The sequence below is a fragment of the Dendropsophus ebraccatus genome, chromosome 3, assembly GCF_027789765.1.
Source record: "Dendropsophus ebraccatus isolate aDenEbr1 chromosome 3, aDenEbr1.pat, whole genome shotgun sequence".
NCBI lineage: Eukaryota > Metazoa > Chordata > Amphibia > Anura > Hylidae > Dendropsophus > Dendropsophus ebraccatus.
The window spans coordinates 38619504-38633390 of NC_091456.1; the positions used below are offsets into that span (position 1 = coordinate 38619504).

Genomic DNA, 13887 nt, shown 5'->3' on the forward strand with positions numbered 1-13887 from the left:
CACACCCCTATCCCCGCCCTCCAGCTGCTGATTGAAAATTGACTGCGATATACACAGCATGGATAGAGTTTTCTGCTTCTCATGAATATCCAGGACTATTGGGATCATGAACATAATAGAGAGGACTACTCATTGGCCATGTTATACAGGAGGATATCTTTGGATCAGCTGCACAGAACAATGTAAGTGATTCATCATTCTGTTCAGCTTCTCTGTCACTAGTTTATGTTACCCTGAGATAGGACAGGATAAACCTGCTGAAAGAGTATCTTTAACCCCTTAAGGACGGGGCCCATTTTCGTTTTTGCTTTTTCGGTTTTTCCTCCTTGTGTTTAAAAGGCCATAGCACTTGCATTTTTCCACCTAGAAACCCATATGAGCCCTTATTTTTTGCGTCACTAATTGTACTTTGCAATGACAGGCTGAATTTTTGCATTTGCTACACTACGAAACCAGAAAAAAATTCAAAGTGTGGTGAAATTGAAAAAAAAAACGCATTTCTTTTATTTGGGGGAACTGTGTTTTTACGCCATTCGCCCTGGAGTAAAACTGACTTGTTATGCATGTTCCTCAAGTCGTTACGATTAAAACGATATATAACATGTATAACTTATATTGTATCTGATGGCCTATAAAAAATTCAAACCATTGTTAACAAATATACGTTAAAACCGCGCCATGATGTGTTCTTTCTATCGGTACCTTGATTGCGCATATACGACTTTTTGATCACATTTTATTACATTTTTTCTGGATTTGATGCGACCAAAAATGCGCCGTTTACCGTGCGAGATCAGGAATGTGATTAATTAATAGTTCGGGTGATTACGCACGCGGCGATACCAAAAATGTTTATTTAATTATTTATTTGTTTACTTTTATTTAAAACCTGGGAAAAGGGGGGTGATTCAGACTTTTATTAGGGGAGGGGGCTTTTTACTATAAACACTTTTTTTTTTTTTTTTTTTTTTTACACATATACTAGAAGCCCCCCTGGGGTTAGGGTTATTCCCCCTGGGGGACTTCTTGTATATATACTGTGATCTCTCATTGAGATCTTTGCTGTATAGATATACAGCATGAGATAGGCACTCGTTTACGTCCGGGCTGCTGCAGCCGGAAGTAAACGAGTGCCGAGTAGGGGACGGCGCCATCTTGGACGAGTCCTTGGCCGGTATCAGTAACGGAGATCGCTCCTCCGGATCTCACCAGAGAACGGTTGCCTCCGGTAATCGGAGGCACCTGTCAACGGTGATCAGACCTTGCCCGCTAATAGCAGCGGTCCCGGGCTACACGCGACACCTGGGACCACGGCGCTTCAAAGCGGGGTCGCCGCGCGGCCCCGCTTTGAAGTGCTAATGAGGACATATGACGTATGGGTACGTCATATGTCCTTAAGAGGTTAAAGGGGTTGTCCAGCAAAAATCTTTTTCTTTCAAATCAACTGGTGTCAGAAAGTTATATAGATTTGTAATTTACTTCTATTTTAAAATCTCAAGTCTTCTCATACTTATCAGCTGCCGTATGTCCTACAGGAAGGGGCGTTTTCTTTTCAGTCTGACACAGTGTTCTCTGCTGCCATCCCTGTCCGAGACAGGAACTGTCCAGAACAGGAAGGGTTTTCTATCGGGATTTGCTACTACTCTGGACAGTTCCTGTTTTGAACAGTGATGTCAGCAGAGAGCGATGTGTCAGACTGAAAAAAAAAACTATGTTTCCTACAGGACATACAGCAGCTGAAAAGTATGGCTAGACTTGAGATTTTTAAATAGAAGTAAATTACAAATCTATATAATGTTCTGAAACCAGTTGGTTTGAAAGAAAAAGATTTTCACTGGACAACCCCTTTAACTAGTCAGTCTCCTTACCCCAGTTCTCAGCTGCTGCTTTCTGCTGAGAACACAAAAACTGTATGTAAACAAGTCCTTAGCAGACTTCATATGCAGCTTTGTAACCTTTTGTAATGCTGGGAAGGTTAATCTGAGGTTAAGTTTCTGATGAAGTCACTGTGATTAACCCTCCCAGCATTACAAATAGGCTGCAGTTAGTTGCAGTTAAAGCCAGTCAAGGATTTATTTACAACAGCTGTCTCATAAGAGAGGAGAAGACAGAGAGGAAAGCTCACAAACAGTTTTTTGTTTTCTTAGCAGAAAGCAGCAGCTTAGAACTGGGGGAAGGAGACTGAATAGCTAATAACAAGTATGGAAGGAATTGTAAGTCTCACTATGGGCTGCAACATATGAAAAGTTATGTTTGAGTGGAATACCCTTTAGGGTACGTTCACACTTACCGGATCCGCAGCAGATTTTATTTAAATAACTGAACACAGCATCAAATCTGCACCATGAAATCTTCTGCAGATCTGCTGCAGATCCTGTAGGTGTGAACACACCCTTAATAAGATCTGCCATATATTTGGGCTTCCGGAATCCGAAGTTACTCATCTAGAACTCTCAGAACAATGAGGCTCCAGCCCCCATCGTAAGTTTTCTCTTCTCTAGGACATGATCACAGAATGCCACAACTAGCTGCTTCATTCATGTTACCAGTTGTCAGTATCAGCAGTCCTAGAATTAGAAAAATCCATGCTAAGCAGTATAAAGTTTTACTTGAATTAAATTTTTTTCTAAATTTTGTATATATATATATTTTTTTAAGACTTAATAAAAAATTGAAAATAGTAGATGCTTGGAATAGACAGCCACTTGAATCATAGTGCAACTCTAACATATCCTCCACCATCTAAGGACTGTGCCGTTGTATAATTGCTAGGTTAATGCCGCTGTAATATGATATAACAATAACATGCAGTCATCATATATTATCGACCAATTTCAATCTGATTTAATTATCCACGTTTTTATTAAGATGAGCTCATTCTTCTATAACTGTACATCTGTTTTCCATCTATAATGCAGTTACTGTCACTGTCATTTCATAGTATATGATTTAGCATGAATTGAGTGAATATTCTGTAAGATTTGCCAAGCCTTCTAATGAATTGTCCTCTATTTCATGCAGTCTTGTAAAATTCATACCGTTTCCAGGTGTTCCGATTTGCCGGAAAAATCTAGAATGAGACTCTGGACCTGGAATAGAACAACTTTTACGAGACTAATTGAATTAACAGCAGATTAATTTGATTCTGGTTTGGGAAGCCATAACTCCCTTTTATGCTGCGTTTACACGAAACGAAACGTAACGATTTTTTTTTCATAACGGTCAACGTTTAGACGGTAAGATATATCGTACCGAAATTCGCTTTGCGATCGTTTTGCGATCGCTTAAGCCTATCTCACACATTGGTTAAATCGGTGAACGACTGTTTACACTGAACGATCTGTGAATTTTTTGCGAACGACGAACGGCGATTTTAGAACATGTTGTAAGATCAAAATGAACGATTTCTCGTTCATCGTTTAATCGTTCGCAGTGTTTACACATACGATTATCATTCAAATTCGATCGTTATCGTGCAAATTCGCACGATAATCATCCGTGTAAACGCAGCATGATTTTGGTTTGGAAAGCCATAAGTCCCTTTTACACAGACAGACTATCCTGCAAAAAACATACTAAATCCTTCGAATTTAAGTTTTAATCTTCTGGTGTAAATGCGGCAACGATCAAACTACGGACAAAAATTTGTTCATGTGTAGGTGATCGCATTTTTTGAGCTGACCTCAAAATCATTGATAAAAGTCTTTCCGTGTAAACACTCATCATTCACAATATATAGATACAAACAAAATGATGAATATTCAATTACGATCATAATTACAATTGTAGTAACAACTTTTCATAGTGATTTATTGTTTAAAAGAAGAAAATGTCACTTGTCGTTCGTTAAACAAGTGATTAAGCAATTTATTTGTACGTGTAAAAGCTCAGCTCTACTTACCACCACCCAAAGATTAGTAGTAAAAGGTAGGTCAAATACATTATAATAATACTATAATGCAGGGGCGTACCTAGGAACCATGAGCCCCTTGAATCTTAGTGTCTAGGGGGTAGTGTATGTGAGCCACCCCACCCCCCCCGATGGCGCTCAGAGCGGCTCTCACAGACCACCCCTTGGCCCCGGGACGGTGCTCATAGACCCCTCGATGGAGCTTACAGGCCACTCCCTCCCCTGGGACGGCACTCAACTCTCTCAGGATGCTTTGAGCACTGTCCCAGTTGGGAGGGGTGGTCTGTAAAAGAACATAGTATATGCTCCGGCCAGGATCCCATACGGCGCCGCAAACAACTAACATGTCAGTTTTCTGCGGCTGCAATTCAGTGAATTGTGGCCGCAGAAAGCTCTGTCAGTTCACACAGTGAAGCGAGCGGCCCCGGCCGCAAGCTTTATTGTGTGCTATGAGGAGTTCTGATGCCGGCGTGCGCTGATGCACCCGCATCAGAACACTACGGCCGGATGATTTTTCCAGAGAACGGCCGGTCCTATACGCCGTGTTAACATGGTCTATGACTGTATCCATGTTTTTCAGGACTCCCTAGGGCGCATTCAACTTTTTCCATGATCGGACTCGAAGTTAATGGGAAAAAGCCTTATTTTGCAAAAAGGAAAAAAAAAAGCCGTAGACAAAAACAAAATGCTGTAAAACATTAAAGAAAAGGCTACAAAGAATAATAAATTCTTTGTAGTTTTTTGTATTTAATGTTTTAATATAAGACATGGGACAATGCATCTGGTTGCAGCGCTTTTGGATAACAAAAGACTAATTGGCGGACAAAATGTAAAAAAACTTTACGTTTTTTTCCATTCATCATCTATAACAATTGATTAAAATATTCAGTTTTGTTATGAGATATCTTACATTGATGTCAGGAACTTACCTCTCCCCGAGCTTGCAGTGAGCGGCAGGACCGGCCGTGGGACCCCGTCGGGTTCCGGGGGTTGACACGTCAGCCAGTCAGTGACTGGGGAGGAACGCCGCTCTAGTCACTGATTGGCTGACGGGCCGGTTCATCAGCCAGGACAGGCTTTTTCACCTGAGTCGTGACATCATCACAACTTGGGGGAAAACTGTGTTGGTGCACAGAGTTGCATGGAAGTCACCCCAGTCACCAGTCACTAGTGAACAAAGGTCCATTGTCTTTGAAGTACTAACTCATGCACATACGGTTTTCACTTAACAGCTTTAGCTTCACCATGGGATCTTTCAGTATTTATTTTTTTTTCACTTTATTCAGCAGAAAAGTTTTACACACTCGGTTTTACGTATTAAATCCTTCTCAGTCTCTGTATTTTCTTCATCCCCAGCTCATCCCTCCAGATTGGAACTAAAGGCTCCATTAAACTGTATTAGTAAGCAGCGCAGATTAAGCAGTCACACCAAGGGAAGCCTGGTGTTTTGTTTCATGTTTACTCCAAATATGATACATATATAGGCTGGGTCCACACTACGTAAGTTTCCGGCCGTAGCGCGTTCCGTGAATAAGCGGCCGGAAACTTACGTAGTTTGCGTACAATGTAATGTATACGATCTACGGCCGCACAGTTCACACTACGTACGAACTTACACCCGGAGCGTATGCGGCGCCGTAAAAAATGAACCAGACCATTATTTCGGGACGGAAATGCCGTAACTTACGCCCGTAGCGTTACATGCGGTCCCGTACGTAGTGGTGATTTCTTCATTTTGAAAGCTTTTTGTGCCGATCCAAAAGGTTCTGTGGGGTGTCCGGGGCTAGGCGAAGATTTACAAGTAAAAGACCGCTGTCAGATCGCTACGAAGAGCACTCAGGAAGCATAAGTACACTACGGGCGTAAGTTTGCGTTCCGTACGTATCCGGCCGAAACTTGCGTAAAGTCCCGGCCGGAGTTTCATACGTATATGTCCGGCCGCGGAAAATATGCGGCCGGACATATACGTAGTGTGAACATAGCCATACTGTATATAGTCCTGGTATTCATGTACTGTATATACTTGAGATATACATGTATACCTGATATTATGTCATGTGACCATCACAACACATATCCTCTGATATGACTCACTTCTGATTTTTTTCTACTTTCATATCAATAGTTTCCATGTAAATAATCTACATCTTTCATTACATCCTCATCCGTTTCCTGGTGACCTTTGTAACGTTTGCCGCGTTAGTGTACGGTGTCACTATGGACCATGGACTGCCACAGAGTATGTCTGCGTGTCAAGGGGGCAGAGGTTGAGGTTTCCACAGACATGTGACAATGTGAGTAAATAATAACATGTGCTGCCATAACCAGACATGTCAGGAAAACGGAGAAACTTTATTTAACTATATGATGGCCAGGACATGTTTTGTCATTGGAAATAAATCCTCTTCATTGTCATATGAGATCATTTTCTATCATGGCACCAAGACAGCTTTAGACATAAATTACCTCCACTAGACAGCACTTATAGGGTCTGAATAGATGTGGTGGTTAGTGATGAGAGAACTTACCTAATGCAAGTTTTTTGCAACCACGGCTGCAGGGGTGTAGCTAGGATTCACGGGGCCCAATAGCAAAAAATGTTAAGGGGCCCCCTCTCCTAAGCACAACACTAAGCACTATATATAATATATATATATATATATATATATATATATATACATACTTTACTGCTGGCGCACTGTGCACTGATAACCCTTGCCCTCTGCAAGGAGCTCTGCACATTTTCCTTTCCTACTTGATTGCCAGCTGGAGAACAGAGGTCAGGGGTTATCAGAGCAGTGAAGCAGAGAGCTTGTTAACTCTTTTTTTGTGTTGGAGCATGTAGGTAAACATTAGGTCACTTACCCACTGCAGTACATAAGGGGTTAAGCAGAAGGAAACACGCTCTTTCCTTCTCCCCCGGGCCCTTCTCCTGCATGGGCCCCATAGCAACTGCCTACCCTGCCTCTATGGTAGCTACGCCACTGCACGGCCGTTAATTTAATGAAATTGCCAATTACATTGATTGCAATGGAATCCCAGCTGGATTCCCCCCCCCCCCCCCCCCACACACACACACAGAGTTTTGTAGCAGTTTTTCTAAATCACAGCATGTTCATGGTATGGCTACTGAAAGACCATAGCAACGACCCTGTTTGCGTGTTGCAGGGGTTCAGATTGGACCCCTGACATGTCCGGCACCTTTAGGGTCACTCTCTTCATATAGAGGGTTAAAGTGACCCTGTAACCCCCTTTCTGTATGAGGACTTCTCTACACAGGTGTAAAGCCTAAATTCTGCAGTTTTTATGCCTTACTTTATAATAGATTTCTTGGTGCTCGGTCTAGTGAAGAATGCTTTTTACCAATGGTGGATTGTGCCACCTGGGCGGGGCTTCACGGCTGGAATGCCTTGTAGCCCTGCCCATCTCGCTGTCATAGGCCCCATCCTTACATGAGATTGTTGGTGTATAGGTCCCGATTATCTAGGGCAACCCATTCCAATGGCCACTGTGGTGACCCCTGGATGATGTTGTAGCGGTGGGACGGCCGGTCACTTGCTAGGTGGAAGTGTGACACCACTGCTTGTGGTGGATGGCCGAGATACAGCCAGACCTTAAGGGTATTGTCACATGATGCCAGTGATGGCACACCTGCTTTTAGGGTGTAAGGCCGATTGTGGTCGGTGTCCTGTCGGGTTGCTGCACAGTTCCTTGGGACAGTGTAGTCACAGGTGGTCAGAGCGGTGTAGTAACCCTCCCAAATACTGGTAGGACCCGCCACCCACAGAAAGGGGAAATGTCCCAAGGTTGCAGTAGAAGTGCTGTGCAGTTGGTAGTGAATAATCACAATAACGTTGACTGGGTTTACTCTTTGTAAATGTGTAGCAGGGAATACAACAAATCTTGAAATACACTTAATACAGTTCCAATAAATACATGAACATAGAACCACCAGATCTGTGTGATAAGTGCTGAGTAGGATGTAGTAGAGTTAATAAGGTTGTACTGAGGTAGTAGAGAGGAGAGTGCTGTGAGAGTCTCAACCCAAGTAGTAATGTGCTCTGCCGGGAGGTTGGATTGCATAGAAGAATACTTGTAGAAGAAGAAGAAGAAACAACCTGTGCCTGTGTTTTCACCTTTCCTATAGTCTTCACACCACCTTATGCCCATTAGCTTTGGCAGAACCGTACTAACGGGAGACACAGGGCCCAGACCCTGTTACCTGGGATGAGCGGAATTGTTAGGATTTCCTAAGTACACCCGGGCCGCGAGATGGAGTTCATAGACATTTAGTAACTTTGCTCCACCCGCATCAGTTCCTAGCTCTTTGGTTCTTTTATGGATACTGTCCTGCACTGTAGTTACTCCTAGTCCTCGGCGTGGGTTGAGGTTATTTGTTTGCTAGTCCTCTCTTGAAGGGTTAAGCAGTGCATCACACAGCGTGTGTGGTGCCCATGCGGGGTACTGACTAAGATTCACTTGTAGAGGGGACCTGGCAGAGGGCCAGGGCCCGGGTAGAACCACGGTGGAGAGCTGAGCTGCGTCCTTTCTCCACCAAAACTCAGCTGAGACTCCTCCTTTCCCCAAGGGACTAACTTCCTAACCAGCATGTAAAATGCGCTGTGGTTGGGTGGAAAGAGTGCAATAGAGAAGGAGAAAAGAAAGAGAGGATAGGACAGAAGAAAGGAGTAATGCTACTGGTTAACAGATTCTGGGACTTACACAAACAATAACCCTTTAAGACACTTCAGCTGTGCAGTTTCTAGACCTTAGTTATACAATACAGCAACATCTAGTGGTCATCTCCAGCAACACTGCAGCTGCAACAAGACCACAATCAAGTGCAGACTTTTACGAGGGGTCTGAAGAATAGCAACACCCACAGTGGGACACCACACCACAGAGGGGGCGGGACTTAGATACCAATGTGGGAGAGGCTAAGTGGCGCTGCGGGTGTGAAGTCCCACCCAGGTGGCTAAAACCACCAAGCATAAAAAGCATTTTTCATTGGACCAAGCACCAAGAAATCTATAATAAAGTAAGGTATGAAAACTACAGAATTAAGGCTTTACAGCTCTAAGGCTCTAAGGCTTTTCATACAGAAAGGGGGTGACAGTATCACTTTAAATTGTCGGGATTGGGCTGAACTCCATAGCCCACTGTATAGCCATCAACCACTGAGCCACCGTAAGAATGCTTATCAGCGCTTGTTAAGTTGTTAAAGTAAGCGGCTAATCCTGGATAACCTCTTTAAAGGGTGAACTCTGGCCAACACCCATTTTTTTTTTCACAATCGCCTGGGAGGGGAGGATAAAAACAATTACATCTACTTACCGCTCCTGCTCCAGCACTGCAGCTCACCTCCTGCTGCTCCGGTCACTGGTCACTAGCTTCTTGGGACTTGAGATGTGATGTGGGCATGCTCGTTCAGCCATTTAGGGGCTGTAGCAGGCAGACCTCAAGTCCTGTCACAGACAGGGATGAGGATAGAGACCGGCGACTGGAGCAGCAGGATGTGGGTGGCAGGGCTGGAGCAGGAGAGGTAAGTACAGTAGATGTAATTGTTTTCACCCATCCTCTCCCCGGCCAATGTAAAAAAAAAAGAAGGGGTCCAAACCAGAGTACTCCTTTAAGACTAATGTCAGAATAGACCACCACCACATATCTTCTGTGTGTTCAAGTAGTTATTCCAAAATAACCTGAAGACATTTATTATTCTCCACAAAACAGAACCCATTGAAGCCTTTGTTTATAACCATAGAGATAACACTTGAAAGCATAGAGATTACACTAACAGCGCAGAATGTGGATGCTGAGGTAGGTGTGACACCGAGGTCAGGAGGCGAGAATCACACATCACCTCATTCCTTCATCCTGCTATAAAAGTGCTACATAGTGCTTGCACCCTGATTCAACTGCAGCCAGCTTAATGGATACTACTGTACTACTGCTTAGTGACTGCTTAGAGTATAGCACAGTGTCTTCCTATGAGATGAGGTTTTGGTTACTTTCTTAATCCAGGATCTGAAGCAGCGCATCACATATGCATTGCTGGTAGATACAATACACATAGAAGCCTTTATAAGTTATAAGTATGTATTGGAGGACTTGTCAAGCTGTGGCAATGCTTTGTCTCTCAGCTTTATTCATTGTAAATGGGGAGAAGTCAAAGTCCAGGACTAGACGGAGCTGGATCATGCCTGGAACGTTATGGTGCGGAGTTGGGAGCACTGCAGAAAACTTCACCAGCTTAGGTGAGATGAATACACTAAAATATCACACAGATCACATACTGGATCAGATCCAACATCACTACAATTATATACACATGATTGCCAAAAAAAAATCTTGTTACCAGTTATCTTGTATGTAACGTATAAGGTTTTTATACTTTTGGTATTCAGTTAAACCTTAAATATTCCAAAACGTACCCTTACAGTATTCTCTTTTGTATTATTTTTTTTTTAGGTGTATTTGCTGGGGTGGATCGCTGTTGCAGAGAACATGACCACTGCTTTCCACAGATTCAATCCTTTGAATATTTGTATGGTATTCGAAATTACAGGTTTCACACCATCTCCCACTGTGACTGTGACCAGAGGTGAGAGTTGTATTTGATGATGCTTGGAAATCTTATTTTTTTTGTGTCTGGTTTGGAAAATTTTTGGAAAATGTAGCTTGCTGCAGAAGCAATCTTGCCATAGACCAGAAATCCTGTATCGTTCCAGCGGACTGTCTTCTATGGACAGACTAATGGACCACAAGAAAATTGTCCAGTACCCTATAGTATATTAGATAATGGACGGTCAGTCCAGGGATATGTTTTAAAGGGGACCCGGCTGCCAGGGTGAAGCCGCCCGACCCCCCGCTGAAACTTCTTATACTTACCTCTTCCTCGAAGTCCCGGTCTCAGACCTCGTCCCGCCGCCAAGAAATCCCCGTCGGAAGACGTGCGCGCACTCACCACAGATAAGTCCTACGCCCATAGAGAATGACTGGAGCAGTCATTCTCTATGGGCGTCGGACTCATCTCTGGAAAGTTAAAGGGGCTCCAGCAGGGGTCGGGCGGCCTTCACCCCGGTAGCTGGGGGGACAGGTCTCCTTTAAGATTTTAAAGGAGTAGTGTATATTCTATATTCTGTCATTATTAAAGTACTTCTTGGGTGAAATGTAAAGTGCAAATGACAATAACTTACAAATAAGATCTAAAACATTAGGGCTATGTGCACAACAGATCTAAACACTCTTGTGCCGATTTTACTCTGAATTTAAAGGGGTATTCCAGTGAAAGGTGGCTCTCTTCTGCCACCTCCATCCATGACAGGAACTGCCCAGAGCAGTAGTAAATCCCCATAGAAAACTGCTCCTTCTCAGAACAGTTCCGGACATGGACAGAGGTGGCAGCAGAGAGCACTGTTTCAGACTAGAAAGAACATGCCACTTCCTGCAGGACATACAGCAGCTGATAAGTACTGGAAGATTTTTAACTTGAAGTAGTTTACAAATCTGTATAACTTTCTGACACCAGTTGATTTGAAGACGATTTCTTTTCACCGGAGTACCCATTTAACTTTTTGTAGCACACTTTGTTATTGCACTGAAGGTTGATTAAAAAAAAATCTAGGGTGCGGTATTTCCACAGACAATTCTATCTGTGTTGATAGAATTTTCGGTGCAGATACCACACCATAGTTCTCTATGGATATAAACATAGAATAGTTGGAGAATTACTACATTAGATGTATATGGATTATTCTAATGCATGATGGGGGTCTCAGTGGTCTAACTCCCAAGATGGGCTAGTTATCCCCTATCCTGATAACTTTAAAGCATTACTGTCACTTAAAACTTTCAATACATCACACAGACAAAAGTTTTGATCAGTCAGGGTCTCATTGTTTATTGAGATGCGGCTGATACATCTAGCAATGCAGGCCTCCTTGACCACTCACAACTTTTCAAATGTCAAAGGTTTTAGTGATAGCAACACTTTAATCTTAGGATGGACACAAACAGTAACTGAGCCACTGGATTGCTGAGATATTAGTAGATTAATAGTCTTTTTTCTGCCAAGTGGCATCAGCAATCTATCAATCCACATGACATAATAAAATGCCTTCATTGCCGATGTCTATCTTGGTCTTCTTCTAATAACACTCTGTTATAACATGGTTTATTCTTTAGTCTTACCACCATCGCCCTCATGCCTTCATTCCCTCCCCAGGTTTAGGCGTTGTCTTCACACCCTTAATGACACAATTTCCACAATTATTGGCAGCGTGTTTTTTAACATCTTGGAAATGCCCTGCTTCAGCCTTAGAGCGGAGGAACAGTGTGTGGAGTGGCACTGGTGGGGAGGGTAAGTATGTCTCATTTTTTTGGCTCTTGATATGTATGGGTTCTTGACTTGCATGGGTCCTAAACCAAAGCAAATTTTCCCATAAGGAATAACTCATTTGCAGACAATTGGTTCCACACCCCCAAAATATTTTTTTTAAATCCTGAATAGCATGTAAAACAGATGAAACAAGCAACAAGAAACAGCTGAATATGTCATATTATCAGTTACTATACAGTATAGCAATCATGATGTGGCTAGAATAGAGAAGCAGGGCTGCTGTCAGAGGTCTGTGTGGTCACATGACAGCAATGGGGGGGGGGGATATTTAGCATGGACCAATCAGGAAGTGAGAATTACTGAGCTGTTCGGGAGGACAGTGGCTGAAACTTCTCTATACAGCAGTGTGAATGGCTGAGTATAAGTGCAGACACATTATAGCAGCAGTGTTTATAGCTGAGTGTGAGTGCAGGCACATTATAGCAGCAGTGTGTATAGCTAAGTGTGAATGCAGGCACATTATAGCAGCAGTGTGTATAGCTGAGTGTAAGTGCAGACACATTATAGCAGCAGTGTGTATAGCTGAGTGTGAGTGCAGGCACATTATAGCAGCAGTGTGTATAGCTGAGTATAAGTGCAGGCACATAATAGTAGCAGTGTGTATAGCTAAGTGTGAGTGCAGGCATTATAGCAGGAATGGAGAGGATGGGAAACACAAGGAATGACAGAGACTGCAGGGGGCATGAGGGAATAAGCATGGCAGATGTGGGCACATAAATGCAGCACTCTCTGTCTGGGGAGAAAGGTTATACAGCTATAAAGAAATTACCTCCCCAGTCCTGTCCCCTGATGTTAGCCCCAGCCTGAAGTGGATCTGCTATGATTTAGAAGGTGAGAGAGACTTCCTGGGTCAGAGTACAGGGCTGTAGACCCCGCTATGCAGACCATGCCCCTCCCCCACTCGCGCTCCCACCCAGTACAGGGAGCTCGTAAACCAAAGCAATGCTCTTAAACCAAGTTATAATTTTGAAAAACTGTGAGCTCTTCTTGCAAAAGGCTTTTAAACCAAGTTACTCTTAAACCAAGGTACATATATATATATATATATATATATATATATATATATTAATAATATATAGGGCCTTGTTCACACTACGTATGAACATGCCGATGTTACTAAAGATCATCTCGGCTGGTACTGCAGTACTGGCCAGATGATCTTCACTTCTGGTGAAATGGGATGTGAGCGCACACAATCATCCCAATTCACTGCTGCACAAAATGGAGCGTACGGCCAGAGCCATTGTGTGAACTGACGTGCGGCCGGATGGAGTCCGGGACGTTGCCTATACTATGTGTATACGCTCTGGCCAGGATTCCATTCATTCCAATACAACAAATGTTTTGTATAAATCACGGGCGTTGTTAAAAATTGCAACAACGGCGTGATTTATGCAAAACATATGTTGTATGAACATAGCTTAAGTCTGTATCATGTTGTAATGTACATTCTTGTATGTATTATTTTATTAGTTGTAAGAAAAATGGCACTGTACCAAAAGCCGAGCTTCACAATCCAGAGATCTTCAACTCCAGCAATCCAGAAAGAAGTCACACATCGGCCCCTATACTTCACAAA

At 43.0% G+C, this 13887-nt stretch overlaps 1 protein-coding gene across 1 annotated transcript in view; it reads right to left on the bottom strand.

Moving 5' to 3' along the window:
* Window positions 1-11855: 11855 nt before the first annotated feature.
* The window catches only part of INPP5J (inositol polyphosphate-5-phosphatase J), a 38427-nt gene continuing 36395 nt past the window's right edge, over window positions 11856-13887 (bottom strand). Inside the window, exon 14 of the mRNA XM_069961496.1 lies at window positions 11856-12328. Coding sequence (XP_069817597.1) covers window positions 12150-12328 — 179 coding nt within the window. The 3' untranslated portion in view covers window positions 11856-12149. The remainder of the gene's footprint in view (window positions 12329-13887) is intronic.